This window comes from Sciurus vulgaris, assembly GCF_902686455.1.
Source record: "Sciurus vulgaris genome assembly, chromosome: 6".
Classification (NCBI taxonomy): Eukaryota; Metazoa; Chordata; class Mammalia; order Rodentia; family Sciuridae; genus Sciurus; species Sciurus vulgaris.
The window spans coordinates 56,769,333-56,783,378 of NC_136466.1; the positions used below are offsets into that span (position 1 = coordinate 56,769,333).

Sequence of the window (14,046 nt, forward strand, 5' to 3'; positions counted from 1 at the left end):
TACAAATCTTTTAGAGAATTTTTTTAAACAATAGTAGAATCAAAAACATGTTCAGGGCTGGGGAGATAGCTCAGTCGGTAGAATGCTTGCCTTGCAAGCACAAAGCCCTGGGTTTGATCCCCAGCACCGCAAAAAAAAAAAAAAAAAAAAAAAAAAAAACTATCAAAAGAGTGTTCATAGCAGTATTATTCATGATAGACAAAAAGTAGGGGGAACCTAATGTGTTTCAGCTAATGAGTGGATTTTTTAAAATGTGGTGTATACATACAGTAGAATATTATTCAGCCATAGCAAGGAAATGAAATGCTGATATGTGCTTCCAAATGGATGGCAAGTGAAAATACAATGCTAAATCAAAGAGGTCAGACACACAAGGTCACGTGATGTGTGATTACCGTTAGAGATATTCCTCAACTTATGATGGGGTTCCATCCCTAGAAACCCATCATAAATTGAAAATATCATAAGTCAAAAATTCATTCCTTATGCCTAGCCCACTGAACCTCAGGGCTTAGCAGTGGAATGAACTATCGAATATCAGTGGTTTTCCCTCATGATCCTGTGGCTGACCTGGAGCTGCTGCTCTCTGTAACTACCCAGCTTCACAAGAGACTATTGTAAGGCACATCGCCAGTCCAGAGAAAGATCAAAATTCAAAATTTGACATACAGTTCCTACTGAATGTGAATTGTTTTCACACTGTCACAAGTCAAAAAATTATGAGTCAGGGACCATCTGCTTCTGAAATGTGTCAAACAGGCGGACCTACAGGCACAGAAATTAAATCAGTGGTTAACAGGGAATGGGATAAGGGAGAAACTGGGAATGATTGCTGGTAGAAACGGGGTTTCTTTGGTGAGTGATAGGACTATTCTGGAATAAGATAGTGGTGATGATTGCACAACCTCGTGAATATTCTAAGAACCACCGAATTGCACATTTTAAAATGCTGGATTTTATGTTGTATGAATTTTATCTCGATTTTTTAAGGCTCTATCTTTTACCAAAAAGTAATGGGAAGCAGTGCAAAACACAATTAGAGGGGATTCGAAATCCAGCAAGCCTGGCTTCAAATCTGGGCTCCACCCAGCTTGTGATGTCATCAGGCCAGCTCCATCACTGCTCTGTCTTCTCATCCACTAAATTGCCCATGACCCCAGTGGTTATGAGCAGTAAATGTAATCATGCATGTGAGGGGCTTTGCATGCAGCTGGATCCATGATAAGCATCCAATAGATCATGATTAACTTAAAGAGATTTAATTTTTTCAGTGTCCATTCCCCTGTAAATTCTTGCGTAAAATAGAAATGAATGTTGAGATGACCAAAAGAGACAAGTTCAAGGCAAAATGTTGGGGATTCATTTGCAAGAGGAGTCTCTTCTTCATTTGGCAGCTAACTACATTGTTAAAAGCTCAACCTAATTATATCTTTGCGGGGATATTTTAATGACCCCACTTATCTCTGTAGCTCTAAGTACTTTGGAGGAGCCCATGGAATGCAAACTAAAACATTTCTGCCTTTTCCCTTACTCCTTTATCATCTCCCTATAATTTAAATTTTATATTACTGACCCTATTTTGATCTAGTTGAAGGAAGAAAAAAAAAGGAAACTTTCTTTTCATGGTCTAATTTCTAAAGTCATTTTCCCCTCTGTTTCTAATACCTTTTTAAAAACTATAATTAGTAATACCTCTCTTTCTATGTATTCAAACTTGGATTTAGAGCTTTCTATCTACTCTTTTCTGTATGTCTATAGCAGTCAGTTTTTCTCTTTATAAAGTGCTAATGAGACTTCTTCAGTTTTACACTGGAAGTTTTCCAAATCATTAGCATTCCAGCTTTTTTTTTTCCCCCTCTGGACATTTGTTGTCTCAAACAAGTTGGCCACTGTTGTGGACAGAATGCTAACCACCCAGAAGAATCTCAGTTTCAGTAACCAGATACTCTGATCTGTTAGGAAAATCCCAGTTGTGTGGGGTAATCCTTCCTCCTTTTCCGTATTTTATGGGTCAGGCCTAATGGAGATGGCCACAAGTTACAAAGGCCTGACTGTTTAATGAGGAAAAATTGGCCTCTCTTCCTTTCATTATCTCCCTCAGGATTTCAATGATGAATTCTCAGATCTGGATGGAGTCGTTCGACAGAGAAGTCAAGACATGGAAGGATACAGCAGTTCTGGTTCTCAAACTCCAGAGTCTGAGAACTCTCGAGGTCTGGCAGATCTTTGTGTCTTAATTAAAATTTAATTCCCCACTAAACTCCCTCATCCCTGCTCCCCCCCCCCCAATAAAAACAAAGGCAAAAAAAAACACCTTGTCTTCCTGGTTAGCAAGTTGCAAACAGAATTTGAAAGGGGGCATCTTGAAAGTTCAAGAGGAAGGAATGGCCTGAGTGGTCAAAGTCAATTTCCTTTTATGCATTTAACAAATGTCTCTTATATGGACATAATATTAGGGTGGTCAAGGAAGATCAGCATGTAGTATTTTCTTAATTCTTATTTCAGTGATAGCATTAATTGCTATAGCCAAATTGCCTTTGCAAATTGGTGGGGTTACCACAGACCATCCTTATATCATTTTATCACTTGTTTGCTTGAGCCTTGGATTTCCATCCCCAGCCACCTCACCCAGCTGTGAGATGATCCATTTATGTACTTGACCATTATACTGATTAAGAGTGCTTTGCTTTGTAGTTGATCCTATGTTTTTAAATGTATTGTGGAGAAAACTGACCCAGTTCCATTTTGACTTGGTAGATTTCCATGTGACAGAATCCCAGACAGTTCTGAACGTCTCCAAGGGAGAAGCAAAACCAACTCGGGCAGATGCCCATGTAAACAGAGCTCCTGAAGGAAAAGTCAAAAGTCTCCCTCCACATGGTAAGGAGCAGAGTCTGAGGGGAGGAAGGGTTGTTTGTCTATTTTCTTTATTTGTTTGAGGGGGAAGAGATTTCTGTTTGTAAACTTTAAAATAGCCAAATGTTTTACTTTGTGACTTCATTTCCCTCCCTTCCCACTGTAGGTCTCTGCATTTTAATTCTTTCTTGTTCATTATGCAACCAGAACCCAGTTCTGCGTTTTACTCTGTGGGATACAAAGGTGAATTAGTCTTCTTAAAGATAACTTCATTCTTTTGAATACTTTGAGATTATGATCCAAATATTGGTGGTAAATGCAAATCATTGAATTAGTTCCTGTTTACTAATTATTATAATAACTGGTCACCGGTGATGCTGGTGTAAGAGTAAGGAAGGTGTTATCTTGTTCTCCACTGACCCCAACTCAATACTTGACACAAGAAGGCTCTCAATAAGCCTGTGTTGGATGAAACAGTTGGAAAGAATTGAAACTACTGGTTAAGGTGACAACTAAAAGACTTCAGCTAACATTTTCTCTAATTTTTTTTCCCTGGGATTGATCAACTGTCTCCAGGATCTTTTCCCCATTGGGATATTACTAGATGAAAGAAGTATGTCATGGTGTTAAATTGTTGCTTTTTTGGTTTCCACCTAACAGGACTGTCAGAAAATGTTGGAATTTTGCATAAAGTCAAGTCCCAGAAATGTCCAGCTCTCCACCACATTCTTATATTTTATGCAATTGTGTAAGTAAATGTCTTTATTCTGAGTGACTTAAGCAAGTGATTCAGTTCTGTAAAGGAAAAATCTCTTCACATTGCCAAGAACCATTGTAAATCTTTGTTGTATTTGTCTCTACTGTGACACAAATATTTTCTCTGACAATTTGTGTCCCCTACTTTGACATTGTTTTGTTTTCTAAATGTAGGTCACATTTTCATAATGATTGTGCCAAAATCAGCAGAGAACTAAGTTCTGAATGGATCCCATTCCTTGGAACATTGTCCTATAAATTACAAAGTATCTTTTTCTTGTTGTTTTTCCATCTGTTCCCTGTCCTCTGAAGAAAGAGCAAGATATCTTCAAAATGTCTTCTCCCTTTCCTGGAAATTCAGGCATTAACTTTTTAATCAACTTCCAGTCGGTAACCAGTTGTTCTGAAAATAGCAATGGTCCAATTCTAGGCTGTTCCTCACAATAAGGAGGACATGCCCAGTCTGATTCCCAGATAAAGCAGGGGATTTGTGAGTCACTGGGGAGCTGCCTGGGCACTCTTTGCCCAGGCTCCTCCAGCAGAGGAAAAAGGAACACTGGCTTGATGATCCAGCTTGGGTCTGACCTTGAACAGTCCTATTAGAATAGCCATAACTTGCAATTTGAGAGACTGGGGTTATAGTCTTTTTAAGTCTCCTTCTGACCAGAGAGTTTCATGACAAGCATCAACCTATTTTTAAAAAAGACCTTTTAAACACCTAAATAGCCAGTTGTTTTAGAAAATTCCTTGCTCCAGCATACAAACTGGCCCTGAGTTTATTGTGTTTTGAATATCAGATCCTGGCCATTAACCTGTTGGAAATTGCTCTTTATCCCTCTCCAGTGCCTGTGCCCTCATCATCTCAACCTTCTACATGAGATACAGAATTAACACTCTGGAGGAGCGACTGGGGTCACTCACCTCCTTCGTGGATACCCATAGTACTGAGTAAGACGCTTCCCTCTAGTGCTATTGTCTGCTGGCTGTTCAGATTAGCGTAATAATTGACCCAAGCTTGGTATCCTCCTTAGCAAACATTAACTGAGAATGCATTCTGTATGAAATGTTTAAGGATATAAAAATAAAGAGGTAGGAGGATCTGGGAATAAATGTTAACCCTGCACTGTTCTCAAGTTACTATAGTGTTGCCACTAATATGGCAAGAAACACACCTAATTTTACATTGTCTTGCTCTATGATCCCAAAAAGCAATTGTGACATTGGCCTATTTATTAAACTATAAAAGTTTATTTTCATAAAATGGCAGAGTCAGGACATTCATAGAAAAGGAACAATGCAAGTACGTCAGCACATTTCATCATGTCTAAATCTAACTAATTAGTTTACAAAACTCCTGACAACTATAGAGTCATGTGACTAGTAATTCATTGACTCTGTCTGTAAAGATTTTTCATTCATTCCTTTTCGACATGCCTGACTAAATAAATCTATTCAGACATGGCACTCTTTCCTCAAGTAAAATAAAATCATTATTTCAGGTTTAGAAGGCATACTTTTAGCTAAAGTTTTAAAAGTAGAGATATGCCTTAACTACCTGTTGTGTGCAAGAGTCTATCAGAATGGATATATACATATACAGATACAAACAGATTTTTCTCATGATATTTTCATCATAATCTTATGAGATTTGTTATCCCTATTTTACAGATGAGAAAACTGAGGCTCTGAAATAATTAGCTTAATGTCTTATGGTTTATAGTAAAACTAGGATTCAAATGCAGATCTATATAACTACAAAGATAGGCTTTCCAGTCTATTGGTGGCTCTCAAACCTTAATATGCCTCGGATTCATCTTCAGGGTTTGTTAAAACAGATTTTAGGATCTATCCCAGAGGTTGTTTTTTTTGTTTGTTTGTTTTGTTTTGTTGTTTTGTTTTTGTTTTTGTGGGGTTTTTTTTGTTTGTTTGTTTGTTTTCAGTGCTGGGGATTTAAACCCAGTGCCTTGTGCTTGCAAGGCAAACACTATCGACCAAGCCATACCCCAGCCCTATCCCAGAGTTTTTGATGCAGTAGGTCTGGGATGGGGCTTCCCAAGTGATGCTGACAGTGCTGGTCTGAAATCTACGCTTTAAGAATTACTGTGTATACCATTCTAAGACCTTCTTTACTTTCCAAGTTACCTAAAGACCTTCTTCTGTGGCTTACATGTATGCTGGCATACAGGTTATTTTTGAATCATAAGTATACATTTGAACCAATATGTTATAGAAGCCTATTAAATAGTTTGAAATGGATTCATACCCTGCCCTTACTCGCCCACCTGTTCAATTGTTAACAGAAGTAGAGGCTGGTGACTCCAGATTATTACAGGCTATTAGTTCACTACCACATAAGGAGTTGGCTTTGCTTAGAACACTAGATTTCATGTCCTATTATCATTTAATTAACTTGACTGTAATAAGTGGGAAATTCCACTAACAAATTAAATATTCATTCTTTTGAAACAATCAATCCAGGAGGAAATAGTAATCTGAAAAATATCCTTCAAAGGAAAAAAAAAAAATCACAAAGATCGCTTGTGACATGGGGTCAGGGAACAGCATGGTGGGAAGGTCTGTTGACACAACCCTATTCTGGGACCCAAGGTGCTCCAGGTCCTTTGTCAAGAGGGATCCATCTGTGCTGACTGGCAGCTGAATCCACATGTGAATTTGCCTCTTCCATTGCTGAAGAGCCATCCTTTTGAATCCATGCATATCGCCAGCTTTGTTAGCATATTAGCAGCCTGTGGTGCTAGGACTGCTCGTCCCCAAATCCCCAGCCCAGTGATAAGAACAGCTGCTCCTCAGAGTTGCACATTGATAAGTCGCTTTTCTAGGCCTCAGATCCCTCACCTAAAAAGTCAAGGATTGGGATTATGTTTCCAAGGGTAAGAATGAAAAATTTGTCCCAATACTAGAAAATGGACATCTTTCTTAAGATTTAGATCATTGTCAATAACTTACCAAGTACCTCTATCTTAAAAATAGACCCTATATAAAATAAATTGGACCAGTCACTGCTGTTCAAAAACTGAACAGCTCCAATTAAGTCACAATCAGGAAATGTAGAGTGGATACAGATTATGGTTCTTAACCTTATTATGAAAATCTCATAAATGGCTTTAGATCACCTCTCTAGGAAAATATATTTACTGTGCTTCTCCAAATTTCCTATGGTGTTAACTGGCACAGGACCCTAAAGTAAGGCCAGGCCCAAAATAGTCAAATGGTAAATATTGAACACCCAGCAGATCGTAAGACAAGTGCACTTATGATGGTATGACGAGTCTCAAGGAAGGAACCAAAGAGTCTCAGACTTCAATGGAACTTTGATTATCAGGATAGACATTTCTAAACTTTCTGAAAGTTCTACTATACATGACCCCCTTTTCCCATTTAAAAAACAAACAAACAAAAAAAAAAACTGTGTATTTCTGAGGGGCAATAAGCCTTACAAATGTAAGCTGTGATGGGGAAGGAAAAGATGTTAGGAGTTGAAAAGAGGAGTCTAAGAAACCACATGCTTGAATTCGAATAATGGTCTGATTTTTGTTAGGAAGCCAAGACATAACTCATTCCCTTGAACAAAAATAGCTTAAAAGATTTCCAGCTTAGCTTTTGAGAATCAGTCCCCTAAATACCTAGTCTGGAGTTGTAGATTACTGCAGGACCTTTCTGATGTTAACAAGTGAAATGCTCTCTCTCTCCTATTATAGCCTAGTTTGCCCCTCGAATTTAAAATGTGTTCATTCCACTTCTTTCTTTGCCCTACCTGCCAATAATTTTTCTCTTTGTTTTTACAGACAGATAGCACCATCCAGCCTGGGATCACAAGTACAATTAAATGTGGAGGTCCTCTGCCAAGAACTTTCAGCTAACATAGTGAAATTAGAAAAGGTAACCCATTTCCTTCATGCTAGTTTCCATCAATTGCCATGGACTGGGGTTTACACACTCATACAACTCACTTTGCAGAAAACCTAAATGATCAAACGTGGCCAAGGGGGTTACATAGTAAATGTGGAAGAATATTTTTTATTTCCATAAAGAAGCAGATTTTAATCTCATTTTCCCTTATATAAATATGGTCTCCCTTGGTCTTTTGTGTTTCCTCCTTGATTGCACATACCACAGGGCCAGATGGAAAGTCACCACTGACACTGGGCACAGTAGGGAGTCAACTGAGACCAATGGTTAGCCCAGTACCACCTAGACTGATTCTTACTATACATAAAATATTGCATTTGATCACTATCTATTAGGGAAAGAGCAAGCTTCATTACCTTGCTCGAGGTGAAACACTAGAAAGTTGACTGATTTTGAACCTGGCCTGATTGCAAAGTTGTACTTAGAAACTTTCTCTACTGGGGGCTGGGATTGGGGCTTAGTGGTACAGCATGTCTTCAGCATGTGAGAGGCCCTGGATTCAATCCCTTGTGCAAGATAGATTGACAGATTGATAGATCGATAGATGATGCATACATCAGTTAATTGACAGACAGATCGGTCAAGCAAGCAGCTCTAGGCTTTCCTTCTTCTCAGAATCTAGCCCTTGGCCTTGTAGATAAGGCCACTGTACCTCTACCTCTAAAAGTATCTTTTAGGGCAAATCTGTCCTTAGATTATGACATTCTTAGAAGGTGAACGAGGTGAAAAAGGAGAAAAACAATGCTAGAAAAATCCCCAGAATTAAACCTAATAAACAGATTTTTCAGCATTTCTGTCCCTTCCCATCTGTTAATTCTTTTTTTTTTTTTTTTTTTTTTATCTTAATCCTTAAGGAAAGACATAGAGCAAAAAATCAAGTGTTTGATTAGAACTGCTATCATGAGTTCCCAGAATTTGGTGGCTTTACATAATAGTGCAGTTATGGGAAGAAATATGAAATATAAATGAGAAAAGTTATCTTTGCTGTCCTACACTGAATATTATCTAGCATTTATGAACCAAGTGTTGAGAGCAAAGGAGTTTCCAAACCCCTGTTTCAAACAAACTATGACAGATAATTCATATTGAGTCATTGTATCTATGGGCAAACTAGGAAACATTTTCTTTTAAATCCAAAATCAACTAGACAGGATATAGATTAGCTACTAAATTTATTTTTTCCTTTCTGAAACATTAGGTTCTGATAATTGAATATAATTTTGGTTTTTTTTGTTCTGTTGTTTTGGTTTTGTTTGTAAAGAAATGCTTACTAATGTTGACTTTCATGCTGACCTAGAAAACAGAGTGATATTAGTTTTTAGTTTTGTTTCATTCTGACATACAAATGTTACTCTTTGGATGGGAAGCACACAGAATCCTGCTGCCATCTCCTGCTTTTCTTCCCTCTCTCCTGCCAGGCCTGGCCAGGATGCCACATTTGGTAATAAGGGGACAAAATACAAAAGGACTTGTTCTCAGCAGGTCTGTAGCTTGCTGCGTCTCTGGTGGGGCTTCAGACCCAGCTCAGCTGGTCAGCTAGCGAGACCTCCAGTAGTACCAGTGGAGACCACTCTGTCCCAAAGCAGAATCAGTGAAAGGGGATTTGGGTCAAAATGTACATATTGACGTTTTGAAAAACTTTAAGTTAGACACATTGCTCAAAGGAATCTAAGTTTAAAAAAGAGATACCAGGCCACTCCCCTGTTTTTGGATAGGTGTGCCCCCTTCCTCAGAAGCAATTACAATTACACAGCACAGTCTGGGGGTGAAATTCCACTATGTGCCGTGGAAAAGTGTGAGCGGTGGCTGGGCTTTTTACATAGTCCCGGTGATTCCCTCCTGCACCTTCAGGGATGGGTCCTGTCTAAGCCTCATGATCTTTCTGGGGCTAATACCTCCCTATTTCTGCTCATGGGATCACAGCTCTTTCCTTCTTCCTCATTAGGAATCTAAGAATAATGTCTATCTCCTTCCTCTTTTCACTTGCCTTGATTGACTAATGTGTTGGCAAATCCTATGAACTTGACCCTCCAATGTCTCCTCAAAGTCTCTCCCTTGGCCCTATCCTGGCCCAGCCAGGCCCCAGATTACCTGTCTGATACTAGGAATCTCAGTGTGGATTTTCTTTGTTTTCCTAATTATTGCTGAGGTTGACCCTCTCTTATATTTATCAGACATTTGGGTTTTCTTCTACAAATTGTTTGTTTGCTTCTTTTGGTTTACATTTGTGAATTTGTTTTTTGTTTGTTTTTATTTGGGGATTTTTTGTTGTTTGCACTTAGCAGGTGTGTTTTAAATATTTTGGATATCCATCTTTTGTTTCCCTGTTTTTCCACTTATCCTTGCTCCTGAAGGAGGCAAGGAAGTTAAGAAGCAGGAATATGAGACAAGGAAATGTTTTTTATGAGCAAAGAAATACATTATTTTCTTGGTACTAGAAGTGCCATTAATGGTGATAAAGTGGGTTGGTAGGAAGAGTATAAATTTTGGAGTCAGACCTTTGCTTTTATCCCTACTCTGCCACTTATGCTGGTGGAACTGGTCATGTTACTTAACTGCTCTGACCCTCAATTTCAGGTATAAAACCTGCCTCTGTGTGGCATGGCATGGTTAAGGTGAGCACTCATCCAGTTCCTACACATACAAGTTAGAGCCCCTTTCTCTTTTCTTACTTTAAGTATGTCTGTAGGACATCACACACTTCCTTCAAATGATGTCTTAGTCCATTTTCTTTTGCTATAATAGAAGTCACAGACCAGGTAGCTTATAAAGAATAAAGGTTAATTCAGCTTATGGTTCTGCTGGTTGGGAGGTCTAAGGTCAAGGGGCCACATCTAGTGAAAGCCTTCTTGCTGATAGGGACTCTGTAAAGTCCTGAGGTGGCACAAGGCATATGACATGGTCAATCCCTTGGTCAATCCCTATCCTGGTGAAATTTACAGTCTTCTTGGCAAGGTTTTACATAAATTATATCTAATGGGATTATTAACAGTTATGATGTGGCATTTGTCTAATTCAAACCATCAAATGGGTTCTGTAAAAGCCAATTTCCCTTTGTCCCTAAATGAATTTGGGCTACACTAGGTGTTGTCAGTTTTTTGTTCTTTTTCTTCTATCTCATTTCTCTCAGTCTCTACTGACATTTTCACCTTTGTACATCTCTCTTTTTTTTTTTTCTTTAGCTATTTTTTTCATTTTTAGATTAGGTTGTCAAACAGAATTCTAATCCTTGAAGAAGCATTTGTTTGCCTTATTTCAATTTAACCTATGTGTACCTTTTTATTCAAGGTAGAATTGATTAAATCTCAAGCAGGCCATAGCAAATACACCTTTAAGTTACACCATTCCGTTTACTAACAGGAAGCTTCTTTTTTATTTCAAGATACAAAACAACTTGCAAAAGCTACTTGAGAATAGTGACTGACCCACCAGATTGCTGGGGCCAACACAATACCTCATGTTTCCTGCCAAGAAGGTGCTCCCCAGGCATGCTTGTTGAGCGCCCCCTGCTGGCCAGAGGTGCAAGCCGGTGAGAATCCAGACATGTTTGCACTGGGAGGTCTCCAGCTCAGGAAACGGGAGAAGATTGATTCTGCTTCTTGTGCAATAAAAGTTGACCTTGTCTCCGAAGAAGTTTTGCTGCTGCTGCCTGAAGAAAACAGACCCATCTCTGGAGGTCTCAGGAAAGGCCTGGCGGACACTCTCTGAGATGATTGGGGTTCCGCAATTGCCGCGATTGTGTCAGTAAACACTCCATCCCATGCCTGTTTAGTCCTTCCCGCCCTCCTATTGCTTGTACACCCCTCCTAGCCAACCTTCAAACCTAGGGATATAGCATACATCAATGGACTCAATATGGTCCTTTAAAGAATCACCCAAGTCTCCAAAAAGGCAATAAATGTCTCTAAATAGGCTTACTTCAAATAACACCAGCTTCCCCCACCCCACCTTCCTGCCCCTTTCTGTTGTGTTCTGGTTTAAATCACCTATGTATCTTAACTTCTTGATTCAGTTTTGGCAAATGTCAAGCAAAGTGGATTAAACGATCCCATTTATGATTTTCTTTGTTCCTGTAACTAATACTTAATTGGAATGATTCTCACCCACCACAGATCATGAATCTATGAGACATGAGACAGAAATACTAAATTAAACTTATTCTGAAACCAAAACTAATCTTTAAACCAAAAGTTGTAACAATTTATTTAATACAGAATAAGAAATGAATTTTTCAGATTGTAGATCCAAGTACATTAGCAGCTTTGAAACAGGATGGCTGTAATGAATGCGGAAACCCATTTCAACCTGACAGTTGTATGTCTTTCTCTGTTGACTAAAATAAAGAAATAACTCGTGGTTGCTAACTATATTTACCATATGGATTGGCTGGTTTTTAACTAATAATTATTTAGGGTATAAGATCTATAAGTATAAAATATATTCTGTTTCTATCAGCAATGCATTTTGTAATCATTTCTATGAAATGTATTTTGTTTAATCCGATAAGCTAAGTGAATTGGTGGCATCATTTGTATTTGTCAGCCTACTGGACAACAACTGAGCCTGGTGCACCACTGGCTTTTAATAAAACACTCATTAGTTAAAACATCCTGTTTACCCTGTGTTTTGTCCGCTTGTCAACAAGGGTAACAATGATGTGCTGCGTATTTTAACGCTTTCTCCACCTCCACTCTACAACTTCCAACTCCATGCTTCTTTCCTTCCAGGTATTTATTTCAAAACTCAAAAATGATTTAGATTCTTGGGTTCCAGTGGTATTAGAGGGAAAAGTGAACTTTGAAATCAGAAAGCCAATGCTTTTCCAGGTTTGTTTCTAACTTTTATGAGTTGTGAAACTCAGGCAGGAAGTTTGCCCACTTCCCTTTATTTTATTTTATTTTATTTTTTTTGATGAGGCTGAACAGTACCAATGCCTAGTGTTAGTGTGAGGATTCAACATGGTAATGCCTCTAAAGCCCAGAGCTTTGTTGAGCAAGTAGGGTACTCATAGAAGGTATCACATTCATTATTTTAAAAAATATTTTCATGTCTGACATTCCAATTTTATAAAAGTTCATTGCCAGTGCTTTATATTCAAAACCCACCAGGGAATCAAGAGTGGGTCAGCCACCTCTGGAGAACAATTTTACAAATGGGTGAAGAGCTTTAAAAGGTTCATATTTTACTGTTAATGATCTGCCATCTAGGAGTTTACCCTAAAGCAATCATTAGAGACGTAGTCATAGTTCTACATACAAGAATGTTCTCTGAAGTCCTCTGACAGCAGAATATTAAATCTAAATATTCAACAGCAGGACAGTTAAATGATGTTGTTATTTAGAATTGTCCTATCAAAGAAAGGCATGGAAAATAAAATTTTAAAATCACATTATAAGAAGAAAATATGGTATGATCCCAATTTTATAAACCCTTCATATGTGTATACACATGCATACACATGAAAACATACATTGTCCTTTTCTGTATTCTACAGATTTCCTATAATGAGGAGTCATCGCCTTTTTAAATTACATAAGATGCTTTAAAAGATTGGATGGTTCTCAGAAAGGAACCAGACCTCACAACTGCCACCACCACAGCATGGCTGCTAGTTCTGCACCTAGAACTTAACTTTCTAACAGGTACCGCAGTTGACATGTCCAACGTGAAAGGATGCTCCATCACTTCTAAGTTGGATATTATTTTTGCATTAGAAATGCCACTTGCTATTGCTACTGGGTGGTTTTCATTACTAGCTTACAAGTCAAAATCTAGTACAGGTGGATCTAATAGTGGAAGGCAGGTCATACACCAGCACATTAATTATACAGCATGGGAAACCAAGCACTGGTCTTGTTCAGCCACTACTACCTGGATGCAAATATAGTGGATTCTCAAAACCTGGGGTGAAGGGGTTTCAAATGCCAGTGACCAAATAACAGCAAGAGTCCACAATATACCTTGCCCTTAAAAATTTGTATACTATCTTTCTAGAAAGAAAACAACTTATGAAGAGATTATCAATTGTAATGCTATTTCTATGCATTCTGGTATCTTAATCTACAATTAAGCATATACTATTTTAGTTAATATCAATTGCCAATCTTCCATAAGCTAGAAGTGCTATTATTATTGTTCACCTCCCAAGTTTTGTGAATATTTAAGGTACCTTCCTACATATACTCTACAATGCTCTAAAACATCTTCTAGGTATTCATTTATGCAATTCTTTGAAATCATCCCAGATTCATTTTTAAGAATGCATTTTCCTTGCCTTCCACAACTGATCCTACTTTATAAATTCATGGAATCAGACTGAAATTTTTTCTGACTTTAATGTGAATTGTCTGCTGTTTTGGTTTATGTATGTTAGTGATAGTGAAATTCAGACAATGCTCTTCTTGTTCAGTGGTCATGGTGATCTAAAGGACATGGACACTAGCATAGTCCATTTGATTTTTCCCTCTTCAGCATTTTTTAAGTCAAAAATTATACACATCATCA

The 14,046-nt window shown here is 38.1% G+C and overlaps 1 protein-coding gene across 3 annotated transcripts in view; it reads left to right on the top strand.

Moving 5' to 3' along the window:
- GRAMD2B (GRAM domain containing 2B) overlaps positions 1-11,210 on the top strand; it is a 118,655-nt gene extending 107,445 nt beyond the window's left edge. The window contains exons 9-14 of one of the 3 annotated variants that reach the window (XM_079144664.1): positions 2,102-2,213; positions 2,758-2,880; positions 3,517-3,604; positions 4,456-4,560; positions 7,419-7,512; positions 10,925-11,210. In XM_079144664.1, the coding sequence (XP_079000790.1) occupies positions 2,102-2,213; positions 2,758-2,880; positions 3,517-3,604; positions 4,456-4,560; positions 7,419-7,512; positions 10,925-10,966 (564 nt within the window). In that variant the 3' untranslated portion in view covers positions 10,967-11,210. The remainder of the gene's footprint in view (positions 1-2,101; positions 2,214-2,757; positions 2,881-3,516; positions 3,605-4,455; positions 4,561-7,418; positions 7,513-10,924) is intronic. The other 2 variants (XM_079144666.1, XM_079144665.1) reach the window with 2 other exon arrangements.
- The last annotated feature ends 2,836 nt before the right edge of the window (positions 11,211-14,046 follow it).